This window comes from Pangasianodon hypophthalmus, chromosome 19, assembly GCF_027358585.1.
Source record: "Pangasianodon hypophthalmus isolate fPanHyp1 chromosome 19, fPanHyp1.pri, whole genome shotgun sequence".
Classification (NCBI taxonomy): domain Eukaryota; kingdom Metazoa; phylum Chordata; class Actinopteri; order Siluriformes; family Pangasiidae; genus Pangasianodon; species Pangasianodon hypophthalmus.
In genome coordinates, this window is record NC_069728.1 from 19,916,268 (window position 1) to 19,942,677 (window position 26,410).

Genomic DNA, 26,410 nt, shown 5'->3' on the forward strand with positions numbered 1-26,410 from the left:
AGAAGATGTCATTAAATATATAATTTAACAATCGATGGTAAAGCCCATTGTGCAGAAACTCTAGTGTGTGTATATGCAGGGTTTTAAGGTAACCACCAAGCACTTCTAGAAAAAAGCTGTCACTCCTCTTTTTAGAATTAAATGTTAAAACTATGAATTTATATGCACACTTTCTTATTAACTCCTGTATGCAACATCTTTTTAAAAAGAAATAAATAAAGAAAGTATCCTTTTCAACTGTAAACCTTTCTAGTGTCTACATCTTAAATAATACAGATAAGCTTTTTCCCTCAAGTGTCTGATGGTTGCTGTAAAACCCTGTATAAACGCTCACTCCAGTTTCTACCTTAGACAAATGATTTGTGAAAGGACCATACTGAAACTGTACTGCGTCCCGCTCCCCCACAGCGGGATTACACATTATTCCTCTTTAGGGTTGTTAGATCTGCTGACCTAAAAGCACTTCATTAAACTTCTTCTATCAGAGAGGTTCCAGCACACAGGACTGATAGAGCTCCAGTAGATCATATCTGTAAAGTCATGTGACTCATCACAGCATCAGAATAGACAAGAATTCACTGTGAGCTTCACATCTCCTTACAGCTAATGGACCAATCAAATCAGTCCACAGCTTCAAAACATCCAATCAGGCGTGAGTCTGTACCTGGTTTTCTACTGAACACACAAGTTCATTACCTCACTATCACTTTGTCTAAACAGGAACGATGATCACACTCTTTGTCACTCTTTACTCTCTGCTTTGTCTCTGCACAGCTGGTGAGTAACATTTTGAAAACTTTCATTTAAAATAGCAATATTACATATTTAACTAATTTACTGACATCATTAAACATTAAATATTGTTTTACAGAAAAAACTTCTGACATCAAGGAGCTTCACGTGAAAACAGTAAAGCGTGGAGAAAATGTAACTATGGAGTGTAACTTTAACATCAAAAACAAAGATAAGTTAGTTTGGTACAGACAGAGTTTTGGAAAGTTTCCTCAGTTTTTAGCAAAATCCTACAGTGACACTTTGGGCTACAAATTTGATACACAATTTAAAGATAGCCGCTTCAGTATTACTGTAAATGACCATAAGTTTGATCTCAACATTAACGAAACAAGAGAAGATGATGAAGGAGATTATTTCTGTGTAGAACTGGAGGGAAGTTTACTAAAGTTCACATCTGGAACACGTCTTCAGTTTGAAGGTAAATAGTTTTACTCTGATAACCTGCTAATTCCAGATCAACACTTTAACCAGAATTATGTGTACATATGCATTAAATGTTGAATATTTCACATTATTCATATTTAGTATCATTTCTCTTTATTTGCTGCTTTTCCATTTTATTTGTAAAGGTAAAGAGATGAAACCCTGTCCTACACCTGGAACGGTTAACAAGAACACAGATTCTGTTACACTCCAGTGTTCAGACAGCAGCGATGGAAAAGGTAAGAGTTTTGATCAAATAAGCTTCCTTTCACTTTCTATAACAGAATTTTCTCTAGTTAAAACCTTTTCCTGTTAATAAATCATACAATATTTATACAAGTTGTGCATTTTCATCATTTCAGGAAATGGATTATTGCCTTAACAACCTCCATAATAATATCTCTTATTCTAATCGCGGTTCTGATTGGAGTTTTATTTAAAAATCAAAGAAAAGGTTTGTTTACTTTTATTAGTATTATTTATAGAGTCAATGTATAAAGTTGTCACCAAAATGTCAATTCTTTCTACATTTAAACTTTACTTATGTGTATTATTGTTCAGGTGTTTCATCAAGAAACCATCAAATTCCCACCAATCAGGTAATCCAGTCTTCTATTAACTGTGATTCTGTTAAATAAATCCACATCTGACCTACAATCCACAATACACAGAGAATTTTAACAGACAACTATTTACAAAATATCAATGTAATAATTATTTGTAGTCTTTTAATCCATTCTGGTTTATAAACGGCTCTTGTTCTTTATCAGGCTGATGATGAAGATGCCTTGAACTATGCAGCTGTGAGTTTTGCTAAGAAACCTTCATCCTCCAGAACCTCCAGAGACAAGAGCCATGAAGATGTTTATGCACAAGTTAAAATAAAATAAAGAGAAATTAATTCAGACTTGAAAAACTATATAAATGTCATTATTTAACAAGTTTGTAGACAGATGTGTCATTTTTTTAATCGGACAAAAACTTTTTATTGCTGTAAGTTTTAACACCATTTCCAAACCTTTTTAATGTACTAAGTTGCCATACTTGATGGATGTAGTTTTTTTTTATTTATTTACTTTTTATCATTTTACTTCTACTTTTATTATCTGCTGTTTTTTGTAGACATAATATATTTTCCACTTTTCCAGAAATACTAAGGGCCTTAAAGTGCAACAGGGCTGAATATAAAGACAAGTGGTTACTGCCTTACTGACGAGATTTGACTGCTTAACCTGAAACTAAATTCCAGATAGAAATTTATGTGAATGATGTTAACCACCATATTTAATAAATATTTCTTTAATTTTTTAAATCAATTTTCAACATTTATTAAAAATTCTGTTTAGTTCATAATTAATAAACACATCTTCCAGATCAACACATTTTGGCTCCAGTCCTTCACTTGAAGCTCATGTAGCTAATATTACTAAGATAGCCTTCTTTTATCTCAGAAATATTGCTAAGATAAGAAATATAACATCACTACACAATGCAGAAAAACAGTTCCTGCTTTTGTTAATTCTAGGTTGGATTATTGTAATGCCTTACTGTCTGGACATTCTACTGGTGCATAAACAAGCTCCACTTAGTCCAGAATGCAGCAGCCAGAGTTCTTACTAGAACCAGACGATATGACCACATCACCTCTAACTTATCCACACTGCATTGGCTCACAATCAAATTTCGCATTGATTATAAAATACTACTACTGACCTATAAAGCACTGAATGGTCTTGTGCCACAGTACCTGAGTGAACGTCCGGTGTTTTATGATCCACCATGCCTACTTCGATCAAAAGGCTCTTTGTTGGTACCTAAAATAGTGACGGCTACAGCAGGGGGCAGAGCTTTCTCTTACAAAGCCCCACAGTTATGGAACAGCATTGCAATTAGTGTTCAGGACTCAGATACAGTCTCAGTGTTTAAATCGAGTAGTTAAGTAAATCGAGGCGAGTCAAGCCCTTTGTCAATAGTTTTTTTCTTGGGTTAAGGAGCAGACCTGGAGAGCTCATGGGCACAGAGTGTTTAGGGGAACTGGGATGTTTGGATGCTGTTTTTCCCCCACTCTCATACGTTCACTCAGGTTTGTTGATGATGGAGCGGCTGGTTGCTTTATGTTCCAGGTCTGTGTTACTGGTTGCATCTCCTTTTTATTTATGTTGTCATACCTTCTCTTGCTGGAGTCCCTGCTTGCACTCTACACACAATGTACAATTTCTTTAACCATTATGTGACAGTCAGCATATCTAATAATCTCTCTCTCTCTCTCTCTCTCTCTCTACACATGCTACTCCTGAGATACCAGTGACCCTGACCTATTCAGCTCTCTGGGCCTGCTGATCCTGATGCCCTGTTTCTGGTTGAAATTCTCATCACTTGGAAATCACTTGCTGCTGATGATGAAGCTATTAGTCAAGAAAACGTCTCCAGGTTACGTATGTAACCATGGTTCCCCGAGGGAACGAGACGCTGCATCACGAACGCTATGGGAACGCCCCCGCGTGACCGCGCTCTGAATCACGTGTCTAATCCGTCCAATGGATGGGCGAGACGTCACGGGCGGGGTGACATAGCGACCCGGAAGCATAAAAGCCCGAGCGGCGAGCCCCGCTAGCTTACTGGAAAATGAAGCAAGCGCCGCAGGGACGCCGGAAGTGTGGCACCGAGACGCGGCGTCTCGTTCCCTCGGGGAACCATGGTTACATACGTAACCTGGAGACGTTCCCCTTCAGGAACTCGAGCTGCGTCACGAACGCTATGGGAACGAGTATACCCACGCCGCCAGACTTACAAGTCCCTGCCTCCAGGAGGAGGCAAGCCTAAGGCACAAGGACAGAGGAGCCGGGAGTGGCTCGGGTATCTAGGTCATAAAACCTGGCAAAGGTCAGGGGCGTGGACCATCCCGCCGCGTTGCAGATGTCCTGTAAGGACACACCTGCCAGAAAGGCCTTAGAGGCCTCCACCGCTCGGGTAGAGTGAGCCTTGACCCCCAGGGGACTGGGGAGACCAGAGGACTCGAAAGCCAGAGAAATGGATTCTACAATCCACCGGCTGAGGGTCTGCTTAGAAGCAGGAAAACCCCTCTTAGGGGGACCAAAGCAAACAAGCAACTGGTCCGCCTTTCTCCACAGGGCAGTTCTGTGGACGTACGTGTCCAGTGCTCGCACTGGACACGTACAATTGAGCTTCCGATGGTCGGGCTCCCTGAAGGGAGGAGGCCAGAAAGCCTGCAGCACGACCGGCCGTGGTGCCGAGGAGGGGACTTTTGGTACGTACCCCGCTCGGGGGTACAAGAATGCTTTGGCCAACCAGGCACAAAGTCTAAATAGGAAGGGGCCACCGAGATGGCCTGAAGATCCCCCACTCTCCTAAGAGAGGAAATTGCCAAGAGAAAGGCAGTTTTCAACGTCAGAAGACGGTCCGAAATCTCCTCTATGGGCTCGAAGGGGGGTTTGCAGAGAGCCTCTAAAACCACGGCCAGGTCCCACGAGGGGACCCGAGATCGAGCTGGAGGTCTGATCCTCAGCGCACCGCAGAGGAAACGTGTCACCCAGGGGTGCCTGCCCACTGACTGGCCATCGAGAGGGGCGTGGCAGGCCGCAATAGCCGCCACGTACACCTTCAGGGTGGAGTGGGTCAGTCCCGCGGAGAGGCGGGCCTGCAAGAACTCCAGCACTGTACCAACTGGGCAGTGAACAGGGTCAAGCCGGCGGTCTCCGCACCAGGAAGTGAAAAGGTTCCACTTCAGGGCGTACAGTTTCCTCGTAGAGGGAGCTCTGGACTGGAGGATGGTCTCCACAACCTCGGTTGAGAGACCGGAAGCGCGGAGTTGTGCCCCCTCAGAGGCCACACCCACAGCTTCCACAGCTCCGGGCGGGGGTGAAGATGGCCCCCCGCCTGTGAGAGGAGATCCCTCCTGATCGGAATCTCCCATGGGGAGCCGTCTAGGAGGGAAATCAGGTCCGAGAACCATACTTGGCCCGGCCAGAACGGGGCTACTAACAGTAGACGAATTCCGTCCCGGCACACTCTCTCCAGAACTCCTGGGAGCAGAGCGACCGGAGGAAAGGCGTACAGACGCGGCCTCAGCCACGGCTGTACCATGGCATCCAGTCCAAGAGGAGCTGGATGAATCAGAAAGAACCAAAGGGGACAGTGCGACGTCTCCTGCGTCGCAAACAGATCCACCTGGGCTCTGCCGAACATACGCCATATGAGCTCCACCACCTCGCGCTAGCACTACGCGGCGACCAGGAGCTCCCAGGACCGGGCCCTGAGACAAGAACCCAGGTTCTCTCCACACAGCTAAGGCACGGCGGCATCGCCGCGTGACCTTGTTCATGCGGAGCGGGTTTCCTCTGTTTCGGAAAAACCCCCTGGTCTTGAGCCACCACTGTAGGGGTCTCATGTGCAGCAGGCCAAACGGTATCACGTTGGACGCAGCTGCCAATAGGCCCAGCAGTCTCTGAAACTGCTTTACAGTGAGTGACCGGCCTACTTTCGCTCTCGCGACCGCTGTGAGGACCGACTCGATCCGAGCAGGAGACAAACGTGCCTGCATCGTGGTCGAATCCCACACGACGCCTAGATAAGCGGTTCTCTGAGCTGGAGAAAGCACGCTTTTCTCGGCATCAAACCTGAGTGAACGTATGAGAGTGGGGGAAAAACAGCATCCAAACATCCAAGTTCCCCATGAGCTCTCCAGATCTGCTCCTTTATCTAAGAAAACAACTGTTGACAAAGGGCTTGACAAAAGAAATATGTTTTCAGCCTTGACTTAAACACTGAGACTGTATCTGAGTCCTGAACACTAAGTGCAATTGTAACCCTCTCTAAGGGTAAATACACACTAAGTTCGAATACTCGTATACAAGGCAGTTGGATTCTAATGTGGTGAATGGTACGATTGGAAGTCATTGACAACACACAGATTGATTACCCTTTCACATGAACTGCATTGAAATGTGTACAAAATATAACTCAACTTTTGTACCAAGAACATCAATAAAGTGTGGTGCGCAATCAGTGTATGTGTTCAGTTTTTTTCAAGTTCCACAGTCCAGTCTTGAAGATAATGGAGAAATGTTCCCTTATTGTAGAAATAAGCTCTGTCTTTTTTTGTTTTTAATGATGAAGGAAAAAACAACCAAAAATAAGGTGAGGCCAAAAAATGTTCTATTGATTCAAATCTGGAACTTAGGAGTTGATAGGGGAAAAAGATATATATCCAAAGGGGGTGCAGTCAAGGCCCACTGAGATCCTACTGCACAGTGGTATCATCGGGAACATCCTTCAGAAAGCAGTAACTCCATGGATCCAACGATCAAGGGTGGGTGGCTCGCCATCTTCCTTCCAGAAGAATTCAATAGCATACAAAAAAAAACCTGGCCTGCAATAAAACAGGCACATCCATATTATTATCCATATATCCAGTTACTCATTAATCAGCTGATAGTCAATTAATACGGACCTTAATGTACAATAAACTCTGTTTAAACACAATAAATGAATTCAAATCATGAACTTGACTTCTTAAACATTCACAATCATGTGCTCAATTCACTCAATATACCTACTTCAGATACAGAAAGCCCACTCAGTTAATCATGTTGTCAACAACGTGACTTTCATATTGTAAATAATTAACAATAATCAACATTCACTTTTGTCTATGCATAGAACTTTTACATCAAGTCGATCACATTCACGTTTCTTACCATGAATCACATTATGCGTTCTCAACAACACATTAAAAAGGCTGCTCAGCACTACAGCATTTACATCACACATCAATGATAAAACTCAGGGAAGATCAACTCAAAGAAATTATTTGATCATGATATTAAGAAACATTGAAACAAGTATGACAATATAAATCTCATTTAACTATGAAAGAATTAATATCAGATCGTTTAAGCTTGTTAAGCAAGTTAACACTCACTGACAGCTTAGCAGAAGACTCAAATTCACAGAAGACAGGATACAACTTCAAAATCCAAATGCTCAAATGCTTATGACAACTTTGTCGTCTTGTAGAATGAATATCAGCTCGCAATCTCTCTAAAATGAAGCATTTTAGAGTAATCAGATCAACTTCCCTGCATCTGCACAACTGGAATCTCACTCACCCCGATATTCACTCAAAATCAGAGCTTCGTGATTTTCCACCAATAGCAAATTTTCATCAGCTAATAGACTCTAGTTGCCAGGCAGATTTCCTCATATCAGGTATTACAGACTAAGGTGATTGGAAGACCCAACTGAGGATAATGAATTTATACAAAATCTACCACAGACATTATTTGCTTTTACCCAGGAGTTCCACACAGGGGTTACACAATGCTATTCCATAACTGTGGGGCTTTGTAAGAGAAAGCTTTACCCTCTGCTGTAGTCATCACTATTCCAGGCACCAACAAAGAGCCTTTTGATCGAAGTAGGCATGGTGGATCATAAAACACCAGAAGTTCACTCAGGTCCAAGACCATTCAGTGCTTTATAGGTCAGCAGTAGCATTTTATAATCTATGCAAAATTTGATTGGGAGCCAATGCAGTGTGGATAAGATAGAGGTGATGTGGTCATATCGTCTGGTTCTAGTAAGAACTCTGGCTGCTGCATTCTGGACTAAGTGGAGCTTGTTTATGCACCAGTAGAATGTCCAGACAGTAAGGCATTACAATAATCCAACCTAGAATTAACAAAAGCAGGAACTGTTTTTCTGCATTGTGTAGTGATGTTATATTTCTTATCTTAGCAATATTTCTGAGATGAAAGAAGGCTATCCTAGTAATATTAGCTACATCAGCATCAAGTGAAGGAGTGGAGTCAATAAACATGTTGATCTGGAAGATGAGTTGACTAAGAAATAATGAAATTTATTATGAAATAAACATTTTTTTAATAAATCTTGAAAATTGATTTAAACAAAATTAAATGAAATTTGATTAATTATGGTCATTAACATAATTCATGTAAATGTCTATCTGGAATTTAGTTTCAGGTTAAGCAGTCGAATCTCATCAGCAATGCAGTAACCACTCATCTTTATATTCAGCCCTGTTGCACATAAATTTCCTTAGTATTTCTGGAAAAGCGGAAAATGTATTACGTTTACAGATGAACTGGCTACAAAAATGTTTTAGCTAATCTAAAGTAATTACAATATTCACAAAATTTAGCATAAAGCTCCTAAGCAAAATAAATTACAAAATAAAAGTTTAAGCAAATTGTGTACCATGAGCCATTTCTTAACCTTAGCCATAGTTTAACCTTCAAAATCGAAAAATAAATAAATAAATAAAAAATTTACATTATAGAAAACTATAAACTTTAAGAGAAAATGCTGAGAAAACATTCCAAATGTAAGGCTTTCAGAAAAAAAACAGCAGACAATGAAAGTAAAATTAAAATAAAAGTGATAAAAATCAATAAATAAAATTAAAAAAAAATACATCCATCAAGTAAGGCAAATTAGTACATTACAAAGGTTTGGAAATGGTGATAAAACTTACAGCAATAAAAAAGTTTTTGTCTGATTAAAATATAACACATCTGTCTACAAACTGGGTGAATAATTGTATTTATATTGTATTTCAAGTGTGAAGTCATTTCTCTTTATCTATTTTATTTTAACTTGTGCATAAACGTCTTCATGGCTCTTGTCTCTGGAGGTTCTGGAGGATGAAGGTTTCTTAGCAAAACTCACAGCTGCATAGTTCAAGACATCTTCATCATCAGCCTGATGAAGAACAAGAGCCGTTTATAAACCAGAGTGGATTGAAAGACTACAAATAATTATTACACTAATATTTTGTAAATAGTTGTCTGTTAAAATTCTCTGTGCATTGTGGATTGTAGATCAGATGTGGATTTATTTAACAGAATCACAGTTGATAGAAAACTGGATTACCTGATTGGTGGGAATTTGATGGTTTCTTGATGAAACACCTGAACAATGATACATATAAGTAAAGTTTAAATGTAGAAAGGATCCACGTTTTGGTGACATCTTTATACAGTAACTCTATAAATAATAATAATAAAAGTAAACAAACCTTTTCTTTGATTTTTAAATAAAACTCCAATCAGAACCACGATTAGAATAAGAGATATTATTATGGAGGCTGCTAAGGCAATAATCCAATATTCATTTCCTGAAATGATGAAAATGCACAACTTGTATTAATATTGAATGATTCATTAAGGTTTTAACTAGAGAAAATTCTGTTATAGAAAGTGAAAGGAAGCTTATTTGATCAAAATTCTTACCTTCTCCATTGCTGCTGTTCGAACCCTGGGATGTAGAATCTGTGTTCTTGTTAACCGTTCCAGGTGTAGGACAGTGTTTCATCTCTTTACCTTTACAAATAAAATGGAAAAGCAGCAAATGAACAGAAATGATACTAAATATGAATAATGTGAAATATTCAACATTTAATGCATATGTACACATAATTCTGGTTAAAGTGTTGATCTGGAATTAGCAGGTTATCAGAGTAAAACTGTTTACCTTCAAATTGCAGACGTGTTCCAGATGTGAACTCTAGTGCACTTCCATCCAATTCTACACAGAAATATTCTCCTCCATCATCTTCTCTTGCTCCATTAATGTAGAGATCAAACTTACGGTCATTTACAGTAATACTGAAGCGGCTATCTTTAAATCCCTCAGCAAATCTGTAATTATTTTGCCCGTAATGTCTTGCTAAAAACTGAGGCACTTTTCCAAAACTCTGTCTGCACCAAACTACCTTATCTTTGTCTTTGACCCTGCTAATGTCACACTCCATAGTTACATCTTCTCCACGCTTTACTCTTTTCACGTGAAGCTCCTTGATGTCCGAAGTTTTTACTGTAAAAAAGTGTTTAATATTTAATGTTTAATGATGTCAGTAAATGAGTTAAATATGTAATATTACTATTTTAAATGAAAGTTTTCAAAATATTACTCACCAGCTGTGCAGAGACAAAGCAGAGAGTAAAGAGCGACAAAGAGTGTGATCATCGTTCCTGTTTAGACAAAGTGATAGTGAGGTAAGGAACTTGTGTGTTCAGTAGAAAACCAGGTACAGACTCACGCCTGATTGGATGTTTTGAAGCTGTGGACTGATTTGATTGGTCCATTAGCTGTAATGCGATGTGAAGCTCACAGTGAATTCTTGTCTATTCTGATGCTGTGATGAGTCACATGACTTTACAGATATGATATACTGGAGCTCTATCAGTCCTGTGTGCTGGAACCTCTCTGATAGAAGAAGTTTAATGAAGTGCTTTTAGGTCAGCAGATCTAACAACCCCAAAGAGGAATAATGTGTAATCCCGCTGTGGGGGAGCGGGACGCAGTACAGTTTCAGTATGGTCCTTTCACAAATCATCTGTCTAAGGTAGAAACTGGAGTGAGCTTTTATACAGGGTTTTACAGTAAACATCAGATACTTGAGGTAAAAAAACTCATCTGTATTATTTAAGATGTAGACACTAGAAAGGTTACAGCAGAAAAGGTTACTTTAATTTTTTATTTCTTTTTAAAAGCTGTTGCCTACAGCAGTTAATAAGAAAGTGTGCATAAAAATGTATAGTGTTTACGTTTAATTCTAAAAAGAGGAGTGACAGCTTTTTTCCTCGATGTGCTTTGTGGTTACTGTAAAACCCTGCATATACACACACTAGAGTTTCTACACAAGGGGCTTTACCATCGATCATTAAATTATATATTTAAAGACATGTTCTTACCACCTATTGAATCCACATGTTTTGTGTCTTATTTAACTTTCTAACCACATCAATGCACTTACCCTTTTAAGTTTCATGTGCAGTGTTCCTTAATGACATTAAAAGCATTTGACATGTAAATTAGTCACAGTAGTTAAGTACTTAGCATTTCTAGCTAAGTCCGAGCATTTCTAACATAATGAATGAATGCAGTGTGTTATTTACACTTGTGTAACTCCAATTACTAACTGACGCCTTTGAATGTATGTTTCACTTTCACTCCTTTCATGCAAATTTAACACCTCGACATCACGTCGTGGTCCGGGGGTCACTGTGTGGAGGAGTGGAACTTACTGGATAGCTGAGTGAGGTAGCCAGTGAGGCCAGTACACTTCCAGTTTCAGGTTTGGTGATGTTGGGGAAAGGGTTGTTATTGTCAGTGGAGGAGACAGAAAGCCTTATTGATAAATAAAACCACACTTTGCTAGGACTGGAGCAACTTCACTGTAATGAGCTCACCCTTGTGCCGCGAGTGTTTGTACAGAGAACATTAAAAAATACACACGTCTCATGTCGGCCTCCGTGGCTAAAATCTTCTTACACCAGAACAGCTCCTCATGTGCAGGGATTCCTCCATGATGACATGTTACTTGAGTGCTGCTACCAAATGAAACTAATAAAAAATAAATAAATAAATGATCCTACAGCAAAGTTGTATATGCATAAGTGACGTATGGAATTGCAGAAGTGATCCATGGCTCAGAATTAATTCCTCTGTGTGAAAGCAAATCTGGGATTATGAGCCCCGCCCCCAAACAAGCCTAGAAGCAGTCATGAGAGTGGACTCAAGTGTGAAAACGCTCTTAACACATTTGTAGAAGTGTTACTGGCTGCAGCAGCTCTCTCACATCATGCAGTTGTTTTAGTTTAACAGAAATAGCATTGTGGTTTCTGAGTTTCTGATACCAAGTGTTTTAATCAGCAGCTCACACTGACTTATTTTGGGTCACTTCAACAGTCCAAATGTCTTTATGTTAGAATCTCAGGGTAACACACAAAAAGAGCTGGAGATCATTAATAAAAATTCACAAAAAATATCATGTAGAATGTTGAGAGCACTATTTATTCAAACTGTGCTACAGACTAAGCTTTATAAAACAGGACTGCGCTAGCACGTCTCTGCATGCCACATTTACCCATAATCCTCCCCTCTGTATCACGACACAAAGACACAAATACGTGTTAAAACAGAAGTTTAAACCAGGCTTTACTGTGTGTGTGTGTGTGTCTGTGTGTGTGTGTCTGTGTTTAGATGTCAACGCTGGAGGGATGGGCCACTACATCAGTGAAGAGCCAAGTACTGAGCCTGAGCCATGAATCCATCACACACACTGAAAAATACAAACAGTGTGACCTAAGAAAAACACTTAACCTGATATAAATTTTCATAAAATCTGATCCTGATCTCTTTGGTGGTGGTATGGACTACACGTAAGAATGCACCATATTTCTAGACCTGAAGTGCCGGCTGTGTGCTACCACACCTCCATCTCGGTCAGAACCACTGGATTTATAAAAGTCTAACATCTCTAACAGCCCTGATAAAGAAAGAATCAAACCCTTTAGTTTATATCTCTCACTTTAAACCACAGTGCTGTTTCCATTAACACTGACACACACTCTCTGGTGTGAGATGGAAACTATAGGACAAAAGTCTCAAACCAAACACCAGCGTGAGGTCATTAAGGTTTTTACCACATCAAAGGTGCTGAAACTGCCAGACTCATAGACTGAAGCAGCGCTGTGTCTAAAAGTTTTGCATTGAAGATTTTTGATATGTTTTATACAGGTTAATCATTAAAGGTTTCATATCTACCAAAAGGTGTGAGATTATACTTTAATTATTACCAATTCTTTCTCTGTTGTTATGTCCTTTAGGGTGAATAACAGGCCTCACACAGATAGAGCACAGTCTCTAGCACAGTTTGAATAAATAGTGCTCTCAAAATTCTTCATATTTTTAGAGACATTTTAATTAATGATCTGATTAAAACACTCGGTCACAGAAACTGAGAAACCACAATGCTATTTCTGTTAAACTAAAACAACTGCATGATGTGAGAGAGCTGCTGCAGCCAGTAACACTTCTACAAATGCATTAAGAGCGTTTTCACACTTGGCCTGAACACTTGAGTCCACTCTCATGACTGCTTCTAGGCTTGTTTGGGGGCGGGGCTCATAATCCCAGATTTGCTTTCTCACAGAGGAATTAATTCTGAGCCATGGATCACTTCTGCAATTCCATATGTCACTTATGCATATGCAAATTTGGTGGAGGTTCATCCTTTTATTGTTTTTTTATTAGTTTCATTTGGTAGCAGCACTCAAGTAACATGTCATCATGGAGGAATCCCTGCAAATGAGGAGCTGTTCTGGTGTAAGAAGATTTTAGCCACGGAGGCCGACATGAGACGTGTGTATTTTTTAATGTTCTCAGTACAAACACTCGCAGCACAAGGGTGAGCTCATTACAGTAAAGTTGCTCCAGTCCTAGCAAAGTGTGGTTTTATTTATCAATAAGGCGTTCTGTCTCCTCCACTGACAATAACAACCCTTTCCCCAACATCACCAAACTTCAAACTGGAAGTGTACTGGCCTCACTGGCTACCTCACTCAGCTATCCAGTAAGTTCCACTCCTCCACACGGTGACCCCCGGACCACGACGTGATGTCGAGGTCTGTAATTTACATGAAAGAAGTGAAAGTGAAAAATACATACAAAGGCATCAGTTAGTAATTGGAATTACACAAGCATAAATCACACACTACATTCATTCATGCTTATGTTAGGAATGCTGGGACTTAGCTAGAAATGCTAAGTACTTAACTACTGTGACTAATTTACATGTCAAATGCTGTTAATGTCATGAAGTAACACTGAATATGAAACTTAAAAGGGTAAGCGCATTGATGTGGTTAGAAAGTTAATTAACACATGAAACGTGTGGATTTGATAGATGGTAAGAACTGGTCGTTAAATATATAATTTAATGATCGATGGTAAAGCCCATTGTGTAGAAACTCTAGTGTGTGTATATGCAGGGTTTTACGGTAACCACAAAGCACATCGACGAAAAAAGCTACCACTCCTCTTTTTATAATTAAACATAAACACTATACATTTTTATGCACACTTTCTTATTAACTGCTGCAGGCAACATCTTTTAAAAAGAAATAAAGAATAAAAGTAACCTTTTCTACTGTAAACCTTTCTAGTGTCTACATCTTAAATAATACAGATGAGCTTCTTCCCCACCAAGTATCTGATGGTTGCTGTAAAACCCTGTATAAAAGCTCACTCCAGTTTCTACCTTAGACAAATGATTTGTGAAAAGACCATACTGAAACTGTACTGCGTCCCGCTCCCCCACAGCGGGATTACACATTATTCCTCTTTGGGGTTGTTAGATCTGCTGACCTAAAAACACTTCATTAAACTTCTTCTATCAGAGAGGTTCCAGCACACAGGACTGATAGAGCTCCAGTATATCATATGCATGATATTTTTAGAGATATTTTTAGTAATGTACTCCAGCTCTTTTGTGTGTTAATCTGAGATTCTACCACAAACACATTTGGACTGTTGAAGTGACCCAAAATAAGTCAGTGTGAGCTGCTGATTAAAACACTCAGTCTCAGAAACTCAGAAACAACAATGCTATTTCTGTTAAACTAAAACAACTGCATGATGTGAGAGAGCTGCTGCAGCCAGTAACACTTCTACAAATGTGTTAAGAGCGTTTTCACACTTGGCCTGAACACTTGAGTCCACTCTCATGACTGCTTCTAGGCTTGTTTGGGGGCGGGGCTCATAATCCCAGATTTGCTTTCACACAGAGGAATTAATTCTGAGCCATGGATCACTTCTGCAATTCCATACGTCACTTATGCATATACAACTTTGCTGGAGGATCATTTATTTATTTATTTTTTATTAGTTTCATTTGGTACCAGCACTCAAGCAGCATGTCATCATGGAGGAACCCCTTTCTTAGGCGGACTGAGGCAAACGAACAACTGATCTGCCTTATGCCACTGGGCAGCTCTGTGGACGTAAGCGTCCAGTGCTTGCACTGGACAAAGCAGATTGAGGCTTTCTTGGCTTGCTTCCTGGAAGGGAGGAGGACAAAAGGCTTACAGTACCACGGGGCCTGGCGAAGAAGTGGGCACTTTAGGGACATACCCGGGTCTCAGGTAAAGCCTCTACAACCACCGCCAGGTCCCATGAGGGCACCTTGGTGCGCCGTACTGACTTCAGCCTCTGGGTGCCACAGAGGAAACGTGTAACGAACGGTGTCTTCCCAATGACTGACCACCTAGAAGGGCATGGTAAGCAGCTATGGCCACCACCTTCAGAGTCGAGGGAGATAACCCTGCAGAGAAGTGCTCCTGCAGAAACTCCAGAACTGTACCAACTGGGCAGTTGACTGGGTCTTGCATTCGCTGTCCGTACCAAGAAGTGAAAAGTTTCCACTTCAAGGCGTACAGTTTCCTTGTGGTGGGAGCTCTGGACTGGAGTATGGTCTCAACAACCTCAGTTGAGAGACCGGATGCTAGGAGCTGTGCCCCATCAGGGGCCACGCCCACAGCTTCCATAACTCCAGGCGGGGGTGAAGGGTGGTGCCCCCCGCCTGAAAGAGGAGGTCCCTCCTGATCGGAATCTCCAGTCGACAGCCGTCGAGGAGGGACACAAGGTCCGAGAACCATACTTGGGCCGGCCAGAACGAGGCTACTAGCAGAAGACGGACCCCGTCCTGGCGTAATCTCTCTAGAACTCCCGGGAGCAGAGCGATCGGGGGAAAAGCATAAAGACGAAGCCTCGGCCACATCTGCACCATGGCATCCAGCCCAAGCGGAGCTGGATGCGTGAGGGAGAACCAGAGTGGACAGTGTGTCATTTGCTGCAACGCAAATAGATCCACTTCCGCCTTGGCCGAACTCCCTCCAGAGGAGCTGCACCACCTTGGGGTGGAGCCTCCATTCCTCAGGCCTCAGCCCCTGTCTCGACAGGATGTCTGCTCCCTGATTGAGGTGCCCAGGGATGTAGACTGCTCTGAGTGAGAGGAGCTTTCCCTGAGCGTACAGTAGGATCTGGTGTGCCAGCCTGTATAGGGGGCGAGAGAGCAGACCCCCCTGTCGGTTGATGTAGGAGACCACCGATGTGTTGTCTGAGCGGACAACCACATGATGTCAACTTAGGTCTGGAAGGAAGTGTTTAAGAGCTCAAAACACGGCCAGCATCTCCAGGCAGTTTATGTGTCACATGAGATGATGGCCTTCCCACAGACCCTGGGCAGAGTGGCCACTCATGACCCATGAGGGAGGCGTCCATCGTTAGCATTACATGACGACAAGGAGCCCCCAGCACCAGGCCTTGTGACAGGAACCAAGGTTTCTTCCACATGTCTAAGGCATGTAAGCATCGCCGCATGACCTTGATCATGTACAGCAGGCCAAAAGGTATCATGTTGGATGCAGCTGCCATCAGACCCAACAGTCTCTGAAACTGTTTGACAATGAGTGACTGGCCTTCTCTCACTCCCCTCACGGCTGTGAGAATCGCTTCAATAGGAGCAGGAGACAACTGTGCCTGCATCGTTGTCGAATCCCACACTACGCCCAGATAAGTGGTCCTCTGTAGTGGAGAAAGCACACTTTTCTTGGCGTTTAGCCGTAACCCCAGCTCTTTCATATGGGTGAGGACGACATCTCGATGCCGAGCCGCTATCTGCTCTGACTGAGCTAGAAGCAACCAATCGTGGATGTAATTCAGTATGCGGATGCCCTGGAGTCATAGCGGAGCCAGGGCAGCATCCACACATTTGGTAAAAGTGCAGGATGAGAGTGACAGGCCGAACGGAAGAACCCGATACTGGTATGCTTCTCCCCCGAAAGCAAACCTCAGGAACTTCCTGTGTTGAGGTCGGGCAGTGAGGTGTGTACCTCTCCTCCCAGGGCCCTGGGATGGTGGCGTCAGGGCCGCTTGGCCGAGTTCCTCTTAGCCAGAATAACGGTCCGTAGGGTTGCAACACTCTGTTTCTGGGTCTGGCGATATGAGGAGCTAGACGGCCGGGGCTCAGCAGCCCCAATGACCTGGGAAGGGTGAGGGAGGAAGTGCTGGAATGACGCCGCCTGCTTCTTCGCCTCCTGAAACCTCTCGACGACAGTGTCAACTGCGCCGCTGAAGAGGCCAGAAGGCTTTAGCGGGGCATCCAGCAGGAAGAATCTGTCCTTGTCTTGAAGCTCAGACAGATTCAACCACAGGTGCTACTCCGTGGCCAACACCGCTGCCATTGAACGGCCAATGGCTCTGGCCATTTCTTTGGTGACCCGGAGCGATAGATCTGTGGCCCGACATAGTTCAGCGACCACATCGGATTCCCCTTCCTCCCTTCCAGGTCTTTTAGCAGGTTGGCCTGGTATGCCTGCAGCACCGCCATGGTGTGCCGACACACACCGGCCTGACCTGCCACCGTATAAGCTTTGCCAACCAGGCTGGATGTCAGTCTTACTGGCCTGGTGGGAAGCCTTGGGGCCTTCAGGGACGATGCTGAATACGGGGAGAGACAGCTCGCGAGCGTCTGCTCCACCACCGGCATCACCCCGTATCCGTTCTCATTCAGCCCTGTGATGTTTGAGTAATTCGAAACTGTAGGGCTGAAGAGTCAGAAAGAATATGGTTTCTCCCACAATCTAGACACCTCGGCGTGGAGATCAGGGAAAAACGGAAGGCCCCGTCGTGAGAGCTGTGATTTAGCTCAAAGGAAGTGCTCATCCAGCTTGCTTTTGGGACGAGCGTCCTGCTTCTCAGCCGGCCAATCGAAATTGAGCTTGGCTACAGCGCGAGTCACAACCTCCATGAGCTCCTCATAACCTCCATGAGCTCCTCATACGTGAGGGACTGTGGTGGCGAGCCCACAGTCTCCTCCGTGTCGACGCTCATCACGTCGACCTCCTCGGAGGAAGAGGGATGAAACGCCTGGCTCTCTGTCCGGGGGGAAGAAACTGCGGGGCGGGCTTCCGATCCCTGAGAGGGAGCCGTGGATCTAGCGGGTGAGGACCGAGATAACCGTCTCAGATCCCTCCGCTAAATCCACTTGCAATCCCCACTATAACACTCTCCGCTGTGCCTCGGCAACAGTGGGACCGGACCCAGCAGGATCGCGAACCTGGCCGCTTTCATCAAAGATGGCCAGATGGGAGTGGAGCACACGGATTGGAAGAAGCTCACAATCATGACAGTTAGCCCCCTCGAGATCTAACCGTGCATGCTCCGCTCCCAAACAGATGACACACAAATCGTGTATATCCCCACCCAAGAGATAGCGTGGGCAGGGAGCAACACACAATTTGAAACGCCGTCCGCTCGCCACAGACTTTGATTTTCGCTTTGACATTGCTTCACACACACGCACATAAACAGACACGCTCGCTGATGAGCAAAAGCTAACGTGCGTTTGCCGGGTTGTTTGTGGTTATGACTACGTTTCTGGATTCTGGTTTATGTCTTTGTCTCTTGCCCAAGTAACTCTGTTTGCATATCTCCTGACTTCTGCCTGTTTGTTGACTTTGACCCTGCTTCTCATTTTGGATTTGTTTGTCTTTGCAAAAATAAGGAAACTTTACCTGCAACTGTCACTGATTCCACCACCTGATGTAATGATATTGTATCCATATATCAAAATGTTTGTGTTCAAATAGAATGTAAAATAAAAATGTAAAATTACTACAAAAAAATTATTCAAATATGGATAATGTTATGAAATAACAAGGAATACAAGGAATGAAACTTAAAAGGGCAATTTTGCATTGGTCATTAGAAAGTTAATTAACACATGAAACGTGTGGCTTTGATAGACAGTAAGAACAAGTCATTAAATATATGATTTCCTTTTAATGTTTAAAATGAAAAATACACTCTGAATATTGATACTTGTCATCACAACATATGTAACGGAGTTCAAATATTGCTGTTAAATTCAATTCAATTCAATTTTATTTGTATAGCTCTTTTAACAATGGACATTGTCACAAAGCAGCTTTACAGTAATAGATGGATTCACAAAAAAATATATTGTAAATATGTGAATTTATCCCTAATGAGCAAGCCAGAGGTGACGGTGGCAAGGAAAAACTCCCTGATACAATATGAGGAAGAAACCTCGAGAGGAACCAGGCTCAAAAGGGAACCCATCCTCATCTGGGTGCAACGGATAGTGCAATTATAAATAAATCCCTTCTATTATTGTGTACTATATGGACAAATGGTGCAATTGTACAACCAGTAAATTCATCAAAGTTTTTGCAAGAAGTCCGGTTGGTTAAAATCTATCCACTGTCCATTGATGGAGTCCTGAGTACGAAGGTGCTCGTGGCAACTGCAGCCCCAAAGCCACTACAGCAATCACAGTCCCAAGCCGTTTCAGTACAGCTCCCCATATGAGATCCCCATGCCATCTCCACAGCCCCCAGGTGGCACCATCCCCAGCAAACCAAACGGTTCTTCAGGTCGTCCATATGGGGCCACCACCAGCAGCAGCGAGCAAACTCAACCGATGAGAACTCCAACCAGAAGCAGGGCATCAGGATGGGTCAGGCAGGTCCGGGGAGCAACAGGGGTCAGCACCACTGGCTTCTCAGAAGTAGCATGTGTAGCTCGACAGAGAGCAAAAGAGAGAGAGAGAGAGATGGAGAGAGAGGGAGAGAATGTTAAATTCATGCTGAAATTGGGAAAACTTACCATTGGCTGTTGCGCATATATTTGCATACCTTATATGGTGGGGTGGTGCTACGCTTTATATCTCTCGCTGTCAGTAAGTTGCTCTGATGATTGCTCTATTGTAAGTGAAAATGAATTATGGTTGTTTTCAGGTGCAGGTTTAGAGCTTGAATCACACAAAAGGTTACTTCTTTCATCTATCAGCATTCAGATTCTGTCGGTCAGGTCCAGTATATGATATTTGCAATGTTAAAGCCGAGGGTATCTAATTGCGCCATTAACCTGCAAGTGAACTCTGAACCTCTGTTTATTTCAGTTTAAACCTCCGAGCAACATCGGTCCACTGTATATTAACCAGCCTTTTGTCGTGTTTGTTCCAGGTATGTGGCTTATTTGGTAATATCCATGTTCTGTGTAAGAAATTCCAGCCCTAATTGAGACTGAGCATTAGAGCACGTGTAATCTGCTCGGACGTGCTGAGTTATGTAGCTGAGTTACGTAGCTAGCTTTTCCTGTTCTGTTTCATATTTAAAATAATATGTAATTCATAAACTGATGGTCACTTAGTTTATTGTTGTTTTGTATTAATGTGAATTGATGGAAGTAATGATGGAATGAGTGTTTTATATTTTATTTTCCTAAATGTATGATTTATTTCGAGTTTCTGTCCACTATATGTTCACGGTCACCTTGTGAATCTGTACATTACAAAGCAGAGCTTTATATCTCTCGCTGTCGTTAAAACCTCCGAGCAACATCGGTCCACTATATGTTAACCAGCCTTTGGTCGTGTTTGTCCCAGGTCCAATAAAACCAAACTGAGTGACTGTCCACCTCATCCCAGAGTGAATCTTTGCCTGCCGCTAGTCACACATATATACTTACAAGGAATATTTTAAGAGCTGAAAATGTCAGATTGTCAATGATTGTTTGTTTCGCTTGACTTTGATAGCTTCCTGACCCATGCTGTAGTGTTTACTTCTAACATAAAGACGTTTGGATTGTTGAAGTGACGCAAAATAAGTCAGTGTGAGCTGCTGGCTAAAACTCTTAAGTCTGAGGCTTGAAAACACAGTGTTGTTTTTGTTAAAGTGAAAGCATTGTGTGATGTGAGAAAGTGCTGCTGCAGCCAGTAACGCTTCTTCATATGCTTCAAGAGTACTTTGACACTTGGTCCAAATAATTAAGTCTGCACAAAAGACTGATTCTGGGCTTGTTTGGAGTCGGCTTATAATTAGAGGTTTGCCTTCACCTAGAAGAATTCCTTTACATACATCACTTTATATTCATCTATTTGCTGAGTTTATTATTATATTCCTTTGGTACCAACAGACATGCAACAAAGAACAGCACTGTTTACAAGCATGGCATGGCATTGTGCAGGAAACCTGGAAAAAAGAAGCTGTTTTCTTTTGTATGTTCTCAGTACAAACACTCACACCACAAGAGTAAGATAATTACAGTGCTCCAGTCTTATGAAAGTCTGACCGTTTTCCCATCATCACTAAACTTGAAACAGGTGACAAGTTGAACCAATCACATTACTCGGCATGCAGCGCTGTGCTGATAGCTTCCATACACAATGCAGTCCAGACCAGGGTTCAGATGAAGCAAACCCCAGACCACCACTTTCATTTTTCCCAATTGTAGTCAGTAAATCAGTAACTATAATGCATGATTATGTGTTTTAAATTACGTATATTGTTGTACCGATTCGCGCAGATCAAAGATCACTCTGGAGAGCCTGGTTGTTGACGCCATTAGACTTTATTCTTTCCAGAATTAAGCTGAGCAGTTGTCTGCAGACAAAAGCTCCCCAACTCTTCAGAAGGGCATTCTTATATACACTGACATGAAAAAGCTTACGCATCCTGTTTTTCACAAGACCCAACATTCCCATATATGCATATGTTATGGTTTAAGGCAGCCTTTCTCACTTAAATTTACAGCTTGTTCCTGCTCTCCCCACTTAGGAGGCTACCACTGCCTATGTAAGTTCATATAGGGCGCTTTCAAGCCTCCGTGTTATACATTTCCTGCAGGCTACCCATTCCTATTTAAGGTCATATAGATCACTTTCAGGCCTCTGTGTCACCTCGTGCACTATATCGGCTCCATACATCTATACCATTGAGGATTAAATATTATCAAATCTGAGTACACATTTTGTGGTTAATATTTAATGGTTGCAATATTTCTATAATATTTCCATAAATATTAAGGGGCTTAAACTGTAAGAGGACTAAATATAAACAACGTGTGGTTACTGCGTTACTGATTAGATTCTACTGCTTAAACTGAAATTAAATTCCAAATAGTAAATATTAAAATGGATAAAAAAAGTATATTAATGACTGATGAAGTGCCAAGTTATTATTTACAGTGTAAACCCATATGAGGATGGGTTCTCTGTTGAGCCTGGTTCCTCTCAAGGTTTCTTCCTATCACCATCTCAGGGAGTTTTTCCTTGCCACCGTCGCCCTGCTTGCTCATCAGAGACGGCACACACACACACTTCACTTTACTTTTGTTTGTGTAAAGCTGCTTTGAGACAATGACCTTTGTAAAAAGCGCTATACAAATAAAAATGAATTGAATTGAATTGAATATTTACATTTCATTTTTATTTCACATACTTTACAGCATGACTCATGTTATTACAAACTGAGGGACATCGTTTTCTTAATTTGTTGTATGTGATATGTCTAATACAGCTCCCTGTACTCTCAAACATGTACATGATGTGATGTGGAAAATATAATGTTATCTTTGAAGTTATAAAAAAAAATCTTAGAAATAAAGAGGACTACTGCTTTGTATATTCACTTTAGATTTTATTTTATTAAATGCATTTTTTGTATTTTTCCATCACTTTCTCTCTAATTTGTTCATGAGCAATTCCCTCCCTCCAGTTAGGTCTCTCCTATCACACAACAGCTACCAACCAGGCAGGGCGAAGGCTCTCACGTGCTATCTCTGAGACATGTGAAGCCAGCCAGCTGCATCTTTTGAACTGCTGATCATGCAACATCAGGATGCGGAATAACACACTCTCAGATGCCCTCCCCGAGACCATGGCCAATTTTGCTCTCTTGGACACCAGGCCACAGATGGTTGTGGCATCATCGGGATTAGAGCTTGAGACGATAGGGTGAACGATTTTCTACTGCGCCACTTAGGAACTCTTAAATGCAGCTGTAAGTACAGCTGGTAAATACCTCCACATTACAGTTAGACCAAAATCATTCCAATATACAGCCAATATAAGCAATTAGCTTTAGTTAAATCTAACACATTGTTTTCTTAAATCAGTATTTCTTCCATTTGTTTTTGAATTTCTAATTTGATCTTAATTTGAAAACAAGGAGGATTATTGGAAAGACAATAATCATGAAGGCAAGAACTCCAACTCTAACAATGGAGAGCAACAATAGCACATGCATCTGATCAGAACAACCTGTATGGAAAATAAAATTGTTTTAAAAAACATCAGAAGCTAAAGTACATAATGGAGTACACTGAAAAAATACTTTACAATATTGGATGATTTATTAACAGGAAAAGGTTTTAACTAGAGAAGATTCTGTTATAGAAAGTGAAAGGAAGCTTATTTGATCAAAACTCTTACCTTTTCCATCGCTGCTGTCTGAACACTGGAGTGTAACAGAATCTGTGTTCTTGTTAACCGTTCCAGGTGTAGGACAGAGTTTCATCTCTTCACCTTTACAAATAAAATGGAAAAACAGCAAATAAACAGAAATGATACTAAATATAAATAATGTGAAATATCCAACATTTAATGCATATGTACACATAATTCTGGTTAAAGTGTTGATCTGGAATTAGCAGGTTATCAGATAAAAACTGTTTACCTTCATATTGCAGACGTGTTCCAGATGTGAACTTTATTCCATTTCCCTCCAGTTCTCCACAGAAATATTCTCCTTCATCATCTTCTATCATTCCATTAATGTTGAGATCAAACTTATGGTCATTTACAGTAATACTGAAGCGGCTGACTTTAAATCCCTCAGCAAATTTGTAGCTCAAATTGCTCCTGTATTGTTTTGCAAAAAACTGAGGCAATTTTCGAAAACTCTGTCTGTACCAAACTACCTTATCTTTGTTTTTGATCCTGCTAATGTTACACTCCATAGTTACATTTTCTCCATGCTTTACTGTTTTCACGTGAAGCTCCTTGATGTCAGAAGTTTTTACTGTAAAAAAGTGTTTAATATTTAATGTTTAATGATGTCAGTAAATTAGTTAAATATGTAATATTACTATTTTAAATGAAAGTTTTCAGAATGTTACTCACCAGCTGTGCAGAGACAAAGCAGAGAGTAAAGAGCGACAAAGAGTGTGATCATCGTTCCTGTTTAGACAAAGTGATAGTGATGTAATGAACTTGTGTGTTCAGTAGAAAACCAGGTCCAGACTCACGCCTGATTGGACGTTTTGAAGCTGTGGACTGATTTGATTGGTCCATTAGCTGTAATGAGATGTGAAGCTCACAGTGTTTAATATTAATATTAAGAAGTGACAGCTTTTTTTCTCTTTTAGTTACTGATGCCTTTGTATGTATATTTCAGTTTCACTCCTTTCATGCAAATTAAACACCGTCCCGAGTCCAAATGTCTTTGTTTTAGAATCTCAGGCTGACATACAAAAGAGCTGGAGTTCATTAATAAAAATTCACTAAAAATATCATGTAGAATGTTGAAGGCACTATTTATTCAAACTGTGCTACAGGCTGTGTTTTATAAAACAGGACTGCGCTAGCACATCGCTGCGTGCCACATTTACCCATAATCCCCCTCTCTGTATCACGACACAAAGACACAAATACACTTTTACACAGAAGTTTAAAGCAGGCTTTACTCTTTGTGTGTGCGTGTGTTTAGGTGTGAACGCTCGAGGGATGGGCCACTACATCTTTGAAGATCCAAGTACCGAGTCAGAGCCATGAATCCATCACACACACTGACAAATACAAACAGTGTGACCTAAGAAAAACACTTAACATGATATAATTTTTTATAAAATCTGGTCCCGATCTCTTTGGTGGTGGTATGAACTACACATAACAATGCACCATATTTCTAGACCTGAAGTGCCGGCTGTGTGCTACCACACCTCCATCTCGGTCAGAACCACTGGATTTATAAAAGTCTAACATCTCTAACAGCCCTGATAAAGAATGAATCAAATGTTTTAGTTTATATCTCTCACTTTAAACCACAGTGCTGTTTCCGTTAACACTGACACACACTCTCTGGTGTTAGATGGAAACTAGAGGACAAACGTCTCAACAAAACACCAACGTGAGGACATTAAGGTTTTTACCACATCAAAGGTGCTGAAACTGCCAGACTCATAGACTGCAGCAGCACTGTGTCTAAACGTTTTGCATGAATAAGTTTAAACCTTTTTTATACAGGTTAATCATTAAATGACTCAGATCTACCACAAGGTGTGAGATTATGCTTTAATTATTACCAATTCTTTCTCTGTTTTATGTCCTTTAGGGTGGATAACAGGCCTCACACAGATAGAGCACAGTCTGTAGCACAGTCTACATGATATTTTTAGAGACATTTTTATTAATCAGCTCCTGCTCTTTTGTGTGTCAGCCTGAGATTCTAACACAAAGACATTTGGACTGTTGAAGTGACCCAAAATAAGTCTGTGTGAGCTGCTGATTAAAACACTCAGTCTCAGAAACTCAGAAACCACAAAGCTATTTCTGTTAAACTAAAACAACTGCATGATGGGAGAGAGCTGCTGCAGCTAGTAACACTTCTACAAATGTGTTAAGAGCATTTTCACACTTGGCCTGAACACTTGAGTCCACTCTCATGACTGCTTCTAGGCTTGTTTGAGGGTGGGGCTCATAATCCCAGGTTTGCTTTCTCACAGAGGAATTAATTCTGAGCCATGGATCACTTCTGCAATTCCATACCTCACTTATGCATATACAACTTTGTTGGAGGTTCATCCTTTTAGTGTTTTTTATCAGTTTCATTTGGTACCAGCACTCAAGCAGCATGTCATCATGGAGGAATACCTGCAAATGAGGAGCTGTTCTGGTGTAAGAAGATTTTAGCCACGGAGGCCGACATGAGACGTGTGTTTTTTAAAATGTTCTCCGTACAAACACTCACAGCACAAGGGTGAGGTCAACAGAGTGTAACAGTGTAACAGAATCTGTGTTCTTGTTAACCGTTCCAGGTGAAGGACAGAGTTTCATATCTTCACCTTCACAAATAAAATGGAAAAGCAGCAAATAAACAGAAATGATACCAAATATGAATAATGTGAAATATTCAGCATTTAATGCATATGTACACAAAATTCTGGTTAAAGTGTTGATCTGGAATTAGCAGGTTATCAGAGTAAAACTGTTTACCTTCAAATTGCAGACGTGTTCCAGATGTGAACTTTAGTGCACTTCCCTCCAATTCTACACAGAAATAATCTCCTTCATCATCTTCTCTTGTTTCATTAATGTTGAGATCAAACTTATGGGCATTTACAGTAATACTGAAGCGGCTATCTTTAAATCCTGTATCAAATTTGTAGCCCAAAGTGTCACTGTATGATTTTGCTAAAGACTGAGGAAACTTTCCAAAACTCTGTCTGTACCAAACTAAGTTCCCCTTCAGGAACTTGAGCTGCGTCACGGAACGCTATGGGAACG

The 26,410-nt window shown here is 41.4% G+C and overlaps 3 protein-coding genes across 3 annotated transcripts; 1 reads left to right on the forward strand and 2 right to left on the reverse strand.

Annotated features, from left to right (window-relative positions):
* Positions 1 to 720: 720 nt before the first annotated feature.
* LOC117599707 (uncharacterized) lies at positions 721 to 2,230 on the forward strand. Its single transcript, XM_053241950.1, has 6 exons — positions 721 to 777; positions 872 to 1,217; positions 1,426 to 1,457; positions 1,559 to 1,672; positions 1,780 to 1,817; positions 1,989 to 2,230. The coding sequence occupies exons 1-6, from the start codon at positions 726 to 728 to the stop codon at positions 2,106 to 2,108; spliced, it is 702 nt and encodes a 233-aa protein (XP_053097925.1). The 5' UTR covers positions 721 to 725; the 3' UTR covers positions 2,109 to 2,230.
* Positions 2,231 to 8,416: 6,186 nt separating this feature from the next.
* LOC128321638 (uncharacterized) lies at positions 8,417 to 10,224 on the reverse strand. The gene is made up of 5 exons (XM_053241951.1): positions 10,173 to 10,224; positions 9,730 to 10,071; positions 9,489 to 9,578; positions 9,130 to 9,167; positions 8,417 to 8,958 (listed from the first exon to the last, which is right to left on the reverse strand). Exons 1-5 carry the CDS (start codon positions 10,222 to 10,224, stop codon positions 8,839 to 8,841), a joined length of 642 nt encoding a protein of 213 aa, XP_053097926.1. The 3' UTR covers positions 8,417 to 8,838.
* A 12,824-nt stretch (positions 10,225 to 23,048) lies between these two features.
* Positions 23,049 to 24,080, reverse strand: LOC128321785 (uncharacterized). The gene is made up of 4 exons (XM_053242403.1): positions 24,029 to 24,080; positions 23,583 to 23,927; positions 23,333 to 23,431; positions 23,049 to 23,167 (listed from the first exon to the last, which is right to left on the reverse strand). Exons 1-4 carry the CDS (start codon positions 24,078 to 24,080, stop codon positions 23,049 to 23,051), a joined length of 615 nt encoding a protein of 204 aa, XP_053098378.1.
* Between the last annotated feature and the right edge of the window lie 2,330 nt (positions 24,081 to 26,410).

Bases quoted from the DNA above. Each gene is read 5' to 3' on its own strand.
- LOC128321638 (XM_053241951.1), bottom strand. From the start codon at position 10,224: ATGATCACACTCTTTGTCGCTCTTTACTCTCTGCTTTGTCTCTGCACA. The intron at 9,579-9,729 runs GTAAACAGTTTT...TTATTTGTAAAG, and splicing joins AACACGTCTGCAATTTGAAG to GTAAAGAGATGAAACACTGT. The intron at 9,168-9,488 runs GTAAGAATTTTG...ATCATTGTTCAG, and splicing joins GAACAGCAGCAATGGAGAAG to GTGTTTCATCAAGAAACCAT.
- LOC117599707 (XM_053241950.1), top strand. From the start codon at position 726: ATGATCACACTCTTTGTCACTCTTTACTCTCTGCTTTGTCTCTGCACA. The intron at 778-871 runs GTGAGTAACATT...ATTGTTTTACAG, and splicing joins GCTTTGTCTCTGCACAGCTG to AAAAAACTTCTGACATCAAG. The intron at 1,458-1,558 runs GTAAGAGTTTTG...TATTTATACAAG, and splicing joins AGACAGCAGCGATGGAAAAG to TTGTGCATTTTCATCATTTC.
- LOC128321785 (XM_053242403.1), bottom strand. From the start codon at position 24,080: ATGATCACACTCTTTGTCGCTCTTTACTCTCTGCTTTGTCTCTGCACA. The intron at 23,432-23,582 runs GTAAACAGTTTT...TTATTTGTAAAG, and splicing joins AACACGTCTGCAATATGAAG to GTGAAGAGATGAAACTCTGT. The intron at 23,168-23,332 runs GTTTTGATCAAA...TTTTCCATACAG, and splicing joins CAGCGATGGAAAAGGTAAGA to GTTGTTCTGATCAGATGCAT.